Source organism: Lithobates pipiens, unplaced genomic scaffold, assembly GCF_037356315.1.
Source record: "Lithobates pipiens isolate NorthernLeopardFrog02 unplaced genomic scaffold, aLitPip1_a1.2 Scaffold_19, whole genome shotgun sequence".
NCBI lineage: Eukaryota > Metazoa > Chordata > Amphibia > Anura > Ranidae > Lithobates > Lithobates pipiens.
Window position 1 is genome coordinate 409,992,251 of NW_027507764.1, and position 14,020 is coordinate 410,006,270.

Below are 14,020 nucleotides of genomic sequence, written 5' to 3' on the forward strand. Positions count from 1 at the left end.
CCCGCCGGACTCGCATTTCGGCAGACAATCCAGCCGTGTGTATGCCAGTCCGCCGTACTTTTGAAATGAACGAACTTTTTCCGCCCGGAGAAAAGTCCGCTCATTTCGAGCGGGTCTCCAGGTAGGCGGGGCCCGCGAAGGAGACGTTGCAGGCCCCGCCACCTGGTATGGACTTAAAGGGGAACCCCAACACTGAAAAAAATCGGCGTGGGGGTCCCCCCAGATCCACATCAGACCCTTCTCCGAGCACGCTACCCGGCCACCCAGGAAAGGGGGGGACGAGCGAGCGCCCCCCCCCCCTCCTGAGCCGTACCAGGCCGCATGCCCTCAACATGGGGGGTGCCTTGGGGAAGGGGGGGGCCAGGGTTGTCGGGAAGAGGCCCTTGTCCTCATCAACATGGGGACAAGGTGCTTTGGGGTGGGGGGGGCGCGCGGCCCCCCCTTCCCCAAGGCACCCCCCATGTTGAGGGCACGCGGCCTGGTACGGCTCAGGAGGTGGGGGGTGCTCGCTCGTCCCCCCCTTTCCTGGCCGGCCGGGTAGCGTGCTCGGACAAGGATCTGTTGTGGACTTGGGGGGGACCCCCACGCCGATTTTTTTTTCGGCGTTGGGGTTCCCCTTTAAGTCCATACCAGGTGGCGGGGCCAGCGACGTCTCCTTCGCGGGCCCCGCCTACCTGGAGACGCGCTAAAAATGAGCGGACTTTCCTCCGCGTGTGTGGGCGAGTCCGTTCATTTCAAAAGTACGGCGGATAGTACGGCAGACTTAGTACGCCGTATTAGTCCACTGAAAAAGTGCCGTGTGTGGGCAAGTAGCCCCTTCGGAAAGTCCGGCGGACAGTCTGGCGGGAAGTCCGGCGGACAGTCTGGCGGGAAGTCCGCCAGACTAAGTCCGTCGGATAATCGGCTACGTGTGTACGCGACATTAGGCCTCATACGCACTGCTGCTGGTAAATGGACATTTACTGGAGCAGTTGGGCATTTTTTGCAACTGCCCCTGAACTCTCCTCTATGTTATCTTATCAGTACATGTACACAGGGTAGTTTATAGTCATTTCTAGGCAGTTGCATTTTGAGGCTTTTTTTGAAACCCCCCAAAAATGCGTTCAGAAGCTGTGTATATATATAATTTTTTTATTTTTCAAACTCTTCTAGACGCAAACGCGGCTTAATGCGGCATGTAAACATGGCTAAACGGCCTCTTTTAGATTGCTTTTTTTCAGTTTGGCAGAAAGCACTGCAGTCACTTTCACATCTCTGCATTTTCGACAAGTGCGTTTTTTGGAACGGGACTTTTTTTTCGGCAGCAGATTGCCTTTTTGGTTTCATAGATTTCAATGGAAACGCATCACAAATGCAGTGTTTGCGTCTTTGATACATTTCTGCTAAGACTCTGCTGGTTTTTCCCGCATGACAAGAGTTCTCCCAAAAATGCGAAACTCATTAAAAATGTGTCAAAAACACGTGTGATCAAAACGCAAAGTGCATTGGGAAAACACACCAACCACAACCTGCATAGTTGTAAACCAGGCCTTAGACTGAGAGAGGCAGCACTAGCAGCCAATCATTAGGGATGCAGAACACATGTGCTTAAAGGGGACATGCTGACAAAAGGAAAGGGCACACTGAGCAGAAGGCTGAAGATATCACCAAATTGCTGCTCCATCACTGTCAATGCACAGGATGGGGCAGAGAGGTGACCTAGATGTATAAGGCCATCCATAGATGGATCACAATATGGTCAAGCAGGAACTGGACAAATTTCAATTCATCTATAGGCAGACTGGTTGTACTAAAGCCAACCTTCCAGCCAGCCACAGATTGGGCCAGCCAGCCAGCCAGCCACAGATTGGGGTAGGGGGTGGGAGGGTGTAAGTTTTACAGCCAACCACTGACTCAATGCTTGGTGGGTGTTTATTGTTTTAGCCAGCCACTGACCACAAGTGCCAGAGAAGAAGTTATTGTTTCAGCTGGCTACTGACCACCAATGCTGGCGAAAGGTTGGTGGGATTATTTTTACAGCCAACCACTGTCCACCAATGCAAGGGGAATGGGGCTTTATTGTTCCTACTGACCATCGATACTGGGAGTAAGGGGTATTATTGCAGCCCACCACTGACTACCAGTCCTGGGAGGGGTTATTTTTATAGCCAGCCAGCTTAAATAGCTCTCATATATGTACTTCCACTGTTTTTTCAGCTATAATAAAATACTTTATTTTAGCTTTGCCAACCAAATTAATCAGGAATGTTGATGTTCATTACTGTGGCCATTTTTCTGGCTTTATCTCATTTTCTAAAGATTGTTTATAGTTTATACTATAATGGTGGATGATTACCTCATTAGATGACCTTTTAGATTATGCTGAAGGTCTCAACACTTTGAACCATAGGATAATAATGGTCCTTAGACAGCTTTGAACAGATCTACTGTTTGCCCTTTTCTCAAATGCCTTGGGAAGCTTTGAACTGAGTCTTCATACAGATGTGTGGAAAGAAGACTATAAACAAGGAATTATAAAGTAGGAAGTATTTAGTTCCCTGGCTTGTCTTGGGCATCCCACATATGGTCTGTTTACGTCTATGCATTCAATTTTAAACCACTTCAATCTCCTCATGATAGTGTAGACTCACAATGTAAAGGATTTAAAGGAAATAATAGTGTATTTTGAGCAAGAACATGCTTTGAAATTATAAAATGAAAGAAAAAACATAAAAAATATGCAAACCCAAACAATGAACTAATGAACTTCTATTGCTTCTTTTTTGTTTGGTAAAATACCAATTGAAACATATTGTATATATAATTATTATTATGATTATTATTATAATACAGGATTTATATAGCACAGACAGTTTGCTCAGCACTTTACAACATGAGGGCTGACAGTACAATTACAATACAATTCAATACGGGAAAAATCACAGGGCCCTGCTCATTAAGGCTTATATGTAAGAAGGCCAGTATGGTGGCCTGAATTTATGGGAGGAGCCCGGGGGGTATTTAAGCAGTCCGCTCGCCTGTGAACTTTGTCGATTCCTGTGTGCGATACCCACCATCCCATCCCCTTTTCAGGGCATTTCTAAAATTCATTTCTCTCCACAAAATCTATTACTAATCTTGGGAATGCCGCCTTATTTGGTATACCAACAAGCAGATCGGGGCACACTTCAGGTCCATTTCATGTAAGTCTTATGGCAAGTCGATGTTGTTCACATCCATCTCGGCCATAGGGCTTCAACTATATATATATATATATATATATATTTTTTTTTTTTTAATCAATCATCCTCAAAATATATTATTGGGTATGATTTTAAGCTGGGTACACATGGTGATAATTCTAATTATATATCAGCGGGTCAATGGGCACTCAGAGGTTTTGAAGTAAGAATAGTAAGAATATATTACATTGTAGTAGAAGTTTCAGTGGCAACCTTGCCTTGCCTCAAACTTCAGATAACCGTGTAAAATATTACATTTGCAATACTTGTGGTTAAAGTCCTGTAATGCCCATTGCCCCTTTGCTGAATATTTTGAATTCCCACCATGTGCACCCAGGCTTGTAATCTTATACAGTGTGCAAGTATCAACTAGTCTCCTTCTCTCTCTCTCTATAGATAGATAGATACCTATCTATGTCAGTACAAACCTTTGTCACATGATTTCAATGGATAATCAAAGAGATTTGTCACATTAATCACCTGAAGTCACTCTGACTGGCACCCTGCAATGTTTGTGGCGCTGAAGCTGTTGATAAGAACCTAGTAGTGTTGGGTAAGCAGCACTGATAGCGGAAGATAGTTCAAGACATTGTTGGTTAAGGTCTCATGCACACAGGACATTTTTACAGCTGCTGTTGGGGGCGTCTGACATTTCTTTTAACTGCCTCTCAATGCCCCTTCATGTTAGCCTATATGTCCATTCACACATAAACTGTCAGAGGCGTTTGGAGGTATAAGCGTTTAGGGGCAGTAGCAAAAAATGAAAGCATTTGCGTCCAGGAGCAGAGGCTGTTGAGCTGTAAAAATGAAAAATGCCCCTAAGTACTACTAAATGCTGTAACAAGCTTTTAGCTGCGTTTGGTGTTTTTAAGCGTTTTTACATTATAAGGAGTGTTTATACCATAAAAAGCCAAAAAACGTTAAGTCCAGAAAATGTGAAAAACGCCCATAAATGCTATTCAAAAATATGGCTAACAGCGTGTTTTTTTTAACACTGCTTTTTCCTAGCAGCAGCGCTGGCGTTTTTTAAACATACTGTGTGCATGAGGCCTTATAGTGTATGATAGCAATAGTATAAAAACAATATACTATTTTCTACCAGTAGAAGCTTCTCTGTTTGTTTTTCTTTTTTTTCTATTACTCTCACAATTTAAAAATCCAAAATCCTAAAAATCCTAATTGACTAATAAAGAATATGCTTTGTTTAGGTTCACACCTTGTAATTAGGACAAAGGTATTTAAGCTTAGGGGTAACTGTTGATTTAACTGATTGTTGATAACAATTGTAGCTGTCAAAACATTTTCTGCAGTTATCCTTTTTAAGCTGGAAGTGTGATTGTCCTAAAATGCCACTGTCTTTTTTGAAAAGTCAATTAAAAAGAGGCTAAGCGCATATTTGAGCATTTTTTTTTTTTTTGTATCTTTGATTTTAGATCAAGTTTAAAAGTTGAATGTGTCAGGAATTTGTGTCTATACATGTACAATTTGACATCTTATGTGAAAACATATGACCTGAACTTTTAACAGATCGGTTGACAAAAAAAGGCATGAACAGACCTTACTGATCTAGATTTTCAGTGGCCAATTAGATATACCTATCTATTACTGTTTAGAATTTTTATCTTTTTAACAGCCTGAAGTTTTTCAGCATAAATTCAGCAAAGTGCTTTAAATATTCCTCCATGCTGGCACACAACCACCAGGCTACCATCTCCATTTTCCAGCAGAGATCTAGATTTTTCAGACAAGGCAATGTCCTAATTTTTAGTCATCAACTGTGGTGATCCCATGGCCACTGTAGCCTCATTTGCATGACAGAAGCATAACCTGCCATGGTCTTCTGCTGCTCTAGTCTGTCTTATGCAAGCTTTGCTATGTTGTCCATACAGAGATGCCCATTTCCCCACCACTGTTTCCAAGAGTGGTTATCTGAACAGTTGTGGGTATTGTATTTTTTCCAGCAACATTTTCTGACTATTTGCTTTTTAAACTATATTTTCTACATTCTAGATATTGCAGTGCATGAAAATCATTAGTTGTCACCCAGGGATCTAAGATTCAGCAGCCACTACTTCTGACGCTAACAATCTTTTCAAGGTCAAAGTCAGATTGAATCATTCCCATTCTGTTGCTTGTAAGCTGTTAAAACTCTGACCATGCCATTATGCTTTTTGTTTAAGCTTTAGCCACATGATTCACTGCCAAGCAGGCTAACTTAATTTTGTGACCCTAAGTTTTTGTCCCTACGTTCATTTACATGTAGTTACATTTGTGTTGATTCAGGAAAAGCTTTAATCACATTAAATGCTATTTCCATAATTCAGTTTATATAAAAGCATTGCTTTGGAAATAAATGTGCAAGATCATATTACATGTAATACTTATTCAGGTCTATCTGGATTCTGTCCATAAAAATGCATTTTGATTGCATGCATTAAGTCGAATACAAACAGTGTAAAACAAGTTGGCTTACTTGACATAACTTTCTAAGCTAGCTAAAACAGCTTGCAGAAAGACATAAATATAAGGAGTGGAAAAGTAAACATCCTTTGCCATTTTTCTTGGTAAGTCAGCCATGTATGCCTGGAGGAGATGCTCCCAGCTGCCCAGCGATAGTGTTTCTGAATCCCACTCATTTCCTGTTCGTTGGATGGAGACTCTTGTTCTTGGCCAGGTGTTCGCAGGCTACAACGGTTTTCAAACAGGTCTTTAAACAAAAAACAGCAGCACCTTTTTTACTTGTTGATGCAATTGTTCCCCTTGAGTTCTCAGCAGGCAAAAGAAGAGTGATAATGACTGTTTATTTTGTTAGTAGTGTCCCACAATGTAGAAAATTAGGAAGGAGGATCCAGATAATAGAGATCTAAAGAGCGCAAACAGATGTGAAGCTATTTACACAGGAGAGCAAACAATGAAGCTGGATGTAAAGGTATCCATAGGAAGGCCATAGACTTTCAGATGTCTCACTGAGATGATGAGCTGCGAGACCTCTAACATATACATGTCTCTGGGAACTGCCCAGACTTGGGCAAGAGGTGTTATAGTGTGGCTTTTTACCAAAGGGTCAAGGATTGCTCATTAAAAATTTCTGTGGGTCTTCATCCACGTTATTTGCAAAGAGTAGGTTAAATATGGCAACCGTAAGCATTAGGGTTTTATTTGGTTTATAAAACCATATAATAAAAGTTGCCAGCTGTGCAACAGCCACACGCATAAAGAGCTAGATTTCAACAAATTAGCTCTTTCCCTCTCTTTACTATGTCTCTCTACACATAACATGGTTTCAGAAGATCTCTTCCCACTGCTGATCAGTGATCATTACCCTTTTCTATATTGAAAAGGGAACGATCATTCTACCATGCTTGTGTCACATGAAAAAATCAGTTAAATTAGGGATTGTCTAGTAGGCAACACTTGCCATTCCTGGAGTCCTCATGTCAGGCCAGCCTACCATTGTTTACTCTGTTATCTGTGAAAGTACAGTATACCAGTACAGTATACCATATGCCCTTAAAATTTGGACTAACTGTGTCTACGGTCTGCTGACTTGGACCAGCTGGTTGTGGAATTGTACAGTTGTGCACTCTTGCTATACGTAGACATCAGTTTGATCCAGGGCTACAAATATTTGAGTAGTGTATGCATTACTGGTAATGGTATGAGTGATGAAAAATTGATAATATTTGTTTATATAGTGGTTTGCACATAAGCAATAAGCCCTTGTACACACGGTCGGACATTCTGACAACAAAATCCGTAGGATTTTGTCCGACGGATTTTGTCCGAAACTTGTGTTGCATACACATGGTCGGACAAAGTTGTCGGAAAATCCGATCGTACGTAATGTGACGACGTTAATTCGTTACGACGGGACTACGTTCAGGCTAGTAGCCAATAGCTTTGGTCTAGAAATTTGATCTGAGCATGCGCGGCACTTTGTCCGATTGGAATTCTCTACACACAATCGGACAAAGTCCGATCGGATCATGTTGTCGGAAAGTTTTATAGCCCAGCTCTAAAACTTTGTCCGTCGGATATTCCGACGGAAACAGTCCGATGGAGCCCGCACACAGTTGGATTATCCGACAACACGGTCCGATCGGACATTTTCCGTTGGAATGTTCGACTGTGTGTACAAGGGCTAAGAGATATGATTTTTGGGAAGAATAGTTGGTATTTACTTTCTCTAATGTACATGGGGTCTTCTGGCCTGTGCTACCACATGATCTAATTTTTCAGTATTTTACACTGTGCATGTACATCTTTCTACCCTCATGTGCTCATATTGTTGGTAAGGCAGACATAGGAAAATACATACAGTATATCCAAATGTGCTGTGATTACCTGATCATCTGTAATCATTTAATTTGCAGTAATCACCTGATCACCTGTAATCATTAATGTGCTATAGTTACCCAATGACTGTACTGGTATGCTGAAAGATGGCCTTTTTTCAGCTACTGGCCTCCTTCTAACTGTTAAGCAACTGATATTATGAAGAGATAAATTTGTTGGCTTAAAGGAAAGTCATTTGTTTTCACAAAGGATTTAAAAAAAACTAAAATATTTAGTTTAGTGTCAGTTTAATTTATTAGTGCTTAAAAGCAATGACCTAGAATTTCCTGTGTCCTACAGGATACAAAAACATCATCTTAACCAACAGAAAAAGATAATGTATACCATAATAGTATAGTATACCTAAATGCCAATTTAGTATAACTGAAGTTTCTGTCCAAACTTAAAACCTAAGTTTAGTAAAAAAATAAAAAAAAACACAAGGGACATTACACCTTGTGCTGATGTGGCTGTTTTAGTGGAAATCTTCAGTCCCCTGTCACCCTCCCATACCCTGCCTCTGTAATCTACTGGTGGTGTGGGAATTAATATCATTGCTGAACTTGTAACAGGCACTCATCAAGAGTGCGACCTATGTCGCCCTTTCTGCAACCCACCCTCCATGCAACATTCAAAGAAGCTGTGCTATAGCCTTCATAAATGGAAAACACTCTATAAATGGAGGACAGGGGGTGAATAAAAAGTCCACCTCCTCTATTCATAGAGCACTTTTCATTGATGGAAACTATAGTACAGCTTTTAGACGGGCATAGTTGGCAGTCTTGATAAGTGCATGTCACAGGTCCAGCACTGGCACTAGCACAGGGACACTTCACATTAAATGTAAGCACCAGCACAGGGACACTTCACATTAAATGTAAGTAACGTCTCTTATGCTGATTTTTTTTTTACTTTTCTTTCTTTTTTTTGCCAAACTTTGGCTTAAAAGAAAAAAAGACAGTGCACGCATCAGATGATGTACAGAAAGTTAAATACTTGAAAAAAAATGAAACAAACCTTTACCTATTTTTTAGAAAATAGGTACATTTAGGTAAACACTGCTGATATACAGTAACAGTATAATTTATTTACCAGCAGAAAAAAAATAGTCTCTCCCTTCAGATAATCAACTGGTATCCGGGCTGCCTTTGTATGTGGTTTTGTGCAAATTATTATTTTGTTTCGATGAATGCTCATATTCTCTAAAAAAGACTAGATCTGCTGTAAATATGGAGTTGGGTGCCTGAGGTGGCTCTTAACCTTGGGCATATGAAGTGAACCCATAAACCTAGCTTCTGAATACAGCAACTGGACAGTTTTTTCAACCTTTTTTTATTGGATCTGATTGGATGCAGTTGTGGTTCAGACAAGAATTTTCCTGGCTGGCTCCTTAGACAAAAGTAATTGAAAAATCGACTTTTGTCAAGATGGGTAGTGCTGACATGGCCACCCACAGAACAAATTTTGCCTGATTCAGCAGGAATCGCCTGAAATTTGAGCCACGTATGTCCAGCTTTATACTACAAGCCTGTTTTCTTATCAGATTGCATACCATTCAGAATGACTGATGACATAAAATTATAGGCATTATGAAAAATGTAATAAAATTTTTTTTTCTTTTAAAGTATTTAGTTACTTATAGATTTCTGCAAAAAAAGGACTACTTCTTTGGTGGTATTACCATGCGTTTCCAAGGAACACCCATGTTTTACCTTTACCTATATGGTTATTTTTACAGTGAATGTTAGTTTTTCTGGGCTAACCCAATATGATTCTTGTATTTGAATAGAGTTCAGTGTCTAGGCTAACATGCTTGATGCTGGACTTCTCAATTGTTTCTTTTGGTTTGCCCTGCTTGGCCCGTCTGTCTGTCTGGTTTGTGCTCTAGTTACGGAAGCAATCATACACTTCAATTGCCAAAAAAGCTTTGGGATTCTGTTATCTGTATTCATGTTTCCAAAGCTCTGAAATTGCCTGTCTTGCAAATTCCTCTTGTTATTCTCAACAGCTATGTATGCTTGTTATGTCTGTGTCTCCTGCTATGTCCTGATAACTTATCTCTACTGCTTATTGTCATAGCAGACATGAGTATTTGTAACTGTTGTGAGTTAAGAGATTTTTTTTCAGGATTATTCATTGATTTTTGTTTTCTGTTGACAATTCTTGTCATCAAAATCAGTATAACCCTCAGCTGAAAAAAAAATTGTATCCATAGATCAGGGCTTGACAAATGTATTTTATCTATGAAACATGACCACCCTCATTTACTGGATGACTGTAGCCCACATCACAAGTGACTGAGATGCAGGGGATAATGAGAGGTGTCAGAAGGCTTAATATAATTAAGGAAACACAAAACCACCTTTTTCCAAAAGGGCATCATCATTCAATTGTGCCTAGGGCATTATCATTTCTAATTTTGATCTACATTGGTCTACATCCCCATATTTTGTGACTGCGCTCCAACTTGCCCAGCACAATGTTCTTCAGGATTAATTGACCATTTACCCCAATGCATTTTATTCTAGCTCACTCATCTGAAACAAAGGGTGTGTAGTCATTACCACCCTTCCTCCATGATTAGGTTTAATATAAAGACATGCATGGGACAAGAATGTGCATGTCTGTGCAGCAGCATGTGGCAGTCAGAACACACATCTTTATTTGATTAACCTCTTACTAATGGCTGCTACACATGGGCTGATATGGGCCAGTTCAACAGAAACCGGTCAACATTCAGCCAGTGTGTTCAGCACCCTGTCCAACAGATGTTGGCCTGGCGCCCAGCTTCTGCCGAAATGGGCATGCTAAAAAAACAGCAGCTGATTGGAATCCGATCAGCACTCACAGCCAGTGATGTGTTCTGGTGGGGGGAAGGGGTGCATAGTTAGTACAGTGAGCTCCTCGCAACCACCTCAGTTTTTTTTCATTATGAAATAAACTACCCATGTGTACCAGGTTTAAGAGTAGAGACTATAAGGTTTTCACTATTGATGAAACCAATTTGAGCACTGCTAGTGATAATCAGAGTTAGATCATCCACAAGGCTACCTAGACTGGAGCTTAGGGCCTGGTGGATGTCCAGGAGACCCTTCTACAGCCGTCATGCTTCTGCAAGAATTCCAGATATAGAGAATTGGTGAAGCTCCCTGCCAGTTCACAAAGAAGGATGCACTTGTAAACAGTTGATGTTTCATGAGGCCATCAAAATGCAAAAGTCATACAAAAAATGAAACATTCCTAAGATAAATTATGCTCAATTAAAATACACTATCTGTTTCCTTTAATGCCCCTGAGTACCGTTCATGTAACACTGTTTAAATACTTTCACAAATGAAAAAAAGTTTACAAATACTTTTATAGTTTCGTGAAATTTTATGATCTTTACTTTCCTTTTCTTTAGGTTTGTTCCCTGCAATCTTAAATTTAGCCAGCAAAGCAGAAATTTCGACCAATGCCACCTGTGGTGAAATGGGACCAGAAATGTTCTGTAAACTTGTGGAACATGTGCCTGGGAGAATAGTCCGAAACCCACAATGTCGAATCTGTGACCAGAACAGTGTTAATTTAAAGGGTAAGTCTTTTTTCAATTGACATTCAGTATACTTGTTTCTACCACTGTGCACATTTTCACACACACTCCTATATTTTGAATTAATCATAGTGAGGAATAGCTTGTACTTTGTTATTTCTCACTAATATTTCTTTATTTTTTTTTTCGTTTTAACCGGTTGAGTTTTATGTTTTTAACATGGTGTGTCTGTTCTTCTTTTCAGAACGTCATCCAATCACCAATGCTATTGATGGAACAAATGACTGGTGGCAGAGTCCCAGCATACAGAATGGCAGGCTTTATCACTGGGTCACCATTACCCTGGATTTGAAACAAGTAATTATAATATTATGGCTGTTGCTTTTTTAACAGGTCTATTTCATTTTTTATCACTCGATCAAAAGGCTTTACTTTTCACGGAACCTGTCTTTTACAGCACAGTCCCCCCTTTATATCAGTGTCCTCAGTTCCCCTTCACATCACAGCCCCCCTTTACATTAATGTAACAAGGACTGCTCTGTAAAGGGTGGACTGTCATGTAAAGGGGACTGCACTATAAAGGGGCACTGTAATGTAAAGGGAGCGCTGTAATGTAAAGGAGACTGCTCTGTAAAGGGGGCACGGTAATGTAAAGAAGACTGCACTATAAAGGGGCACTGTAATGTAAAGGGGGCACGGTAATGTAAAGGGGACTGCTCTGTAAAGGGGACACTGTAATGTAAAGGGGACTGCTCTGTAAAGGGGGCACTGTAATGTAAAGGGGGGCTGTGATGTAAAGGTGACTGCACTGTAAGGGGGGCACTGTAATGTAAAGGGGGGCTGTTATGTAAAGGTGACTGCACTGTAAAGGGGGCACTGTAATGTAAAGGGGTGCTGTGATATAAAGGGGGCTGAACTGTAAAGAGGCAGTATAATGATTACAGTGCAGTCCCTTTTATATTACAGCCCCTAGCAATCACAGCCTCCTCTATCACAGTGCCCCTGTAGTCTGCCCCCTCCCCTCCTCTCTAACATGACACTTCCCCATTCTAATGTCTGCCTCTCCTGCACAAGACCCCTACTTTTGGCAGAGCAGACTGTGATCAGTCCGCGTGTCCTTTCCCAGCTCCCCCACCCACCCGACAATGTCTACCTATCAGCAGGACAGGGAGCGGGCAGAGATCTCCATTCTGATACGCAGCTCCTCCCACCCTCTGCTCTTTTGATTGGATGACATTGTTGGAGCGGAGATGCCAGGGGGAGGACAAACAGGCATGGGGAGCAGCAACCCCAGTCTGTGATAGCCCTGTGCGGACCGCGATCGCCACTCATCTCCTGCTGTGCGGCCCGGTCATCAACAGTCTACGGTCTGGCACCGATCCATGGCCCGGGGGTTGGTGACCCCTGGGCTATAGTACAATTTAGAAGGTGCAATGGTACAGAAGGGGAAAAACATGAAAGACATGTCAGGTGCAGTAATCCTCATGCATAGCCCAATGAGTAAGCCATGTATAACAGTGTTGTGTAAATCACAAGTGTGGCTTAAAAAAAATAGTTTTTTTGTCAGTGTTCCAATTCTCATATATTTATTTCCACTGTGTATTTACCTGTGGAGCTAAAGGTTTACTCCTTCAAAAGGGAGTAGTTTATATGTACTTCTTTAACCTCCTTGGCGGTTTGATTCAGTCTGGTTTTAGGTGCTACAAGGCGTTACAATTATTTTGCATGGAAATTTGGCGTCTTATATTGTAGTCCTGTAATTCTTAGGAATAACTCTCTTAAATCTGTTCAAACAAGAGTCTAGCAGACATCCCGGGTATGATAAAGTTTATAATATAATAAAGAATAATAGAAATTATTCAATAATGTAATCAAATCCAAAAACACTGAAAAAGGGACACTTTTTGGTTGTTATGGACAATCTCCAAATTTCAGGCAGAAAAAACAGTATTTATAATATAAAAGTGCATGCAGGGCACTGCACAGACCACTAGGGACAAAGGGGTTGTGTATTGTTTAATACAGTACTGTAATCTGTAAGATTACAGTACTGTGTGTGTTTTGTGTCTTTTTACTTTTTTGAATTTGCGGCCGTTCTCTGCTCTCGTGCGCCGTAACGTCGTGGGGAACGGAGCTCGGTGGCATTCGGCACTGTGAATCGAGCGGAGGACAACTCGATCACACAGCGCGGAGGACATCGCTGGATCCAGGGGACAAGGTAAGTAAGTCTCCCTGTGTCCTCCCCTGCATCCAGCGATGCGATCCCGAGTCTGGCTCGGGGTTACCGCTCCTGTTAGTAAAATCCCAACCCGAGCCAGACTCTGGATTACCGCTAGGGGGGTTAAGGAGCATAATGGAAACATTCTCAAGAATGGGTAATTGTGAGAATCTAAATGCTCACTCCTTATGTTTTATAATAGTACAGCTTTATTTGTTCGAAATAGCCATGGGCATACCTCCCAACTTTTTGAGATGGGAATGAGGGTCACCTAACAGCAAAAGTAAGCAGGCATTGGACACACCCCTTGTCACGCCCCCTTAAAGGAGAATTGTACAAAAAAACAAGATTGATTAAACCCACAAGTGCTTTTTTACCACTACTATTCCTTTATATTGGCTTTTGGAATTTACAAATGCAGCAATTTAGAAATCAGGTGAAAGGCTTAGACCTGGTAAACACTTTTTGTTGGATAAAAAGTGCATTTTATATACAACTTTATAGATGAGACCAAAATGAGGGACAGATGTGGAAGAATTAGTGACAGAGGGACATTGCTCCAAATCAGGGACAGTCCCTCGAAATCAGGGACAGCTGGGAGCTATGCCATGGGTCATGTTATTTATGTATAAACTCTGCAGTGCAGCACAGGACTGTCACTTAGGTGTCAAGCTATAAAACATCCATAGAGGCTGTCCTGTCTCTTGTTTCACT

General features: G+C 41.3%; 1 protein-coding gene across 1 annotated transcript in view; it reads left to right on the plus strand.

Moving 5' to 3' along the window:
- LAMA1 (laminin subunit alpha 1) overlaps positions 1-14,020 on the plus strand; it is a 227,636-nt gene that overhangs the window by 28,560 nt on the left and 185,056 nt on the right. The window contains exons 2-3 of the mRNA XM_077492481.1: positions 10,960-11,130; positions 11,333-11,445. Of these exons, the coding sequence (XP_077348607.1) occupies positions 10,960-11,130; positions 11,333-11,445 (284 nt within the window). The remainder of the gene's footprint in view (positions 1-10,959; positions 11,131-11,332; positions 11,446-14,020) is intronic.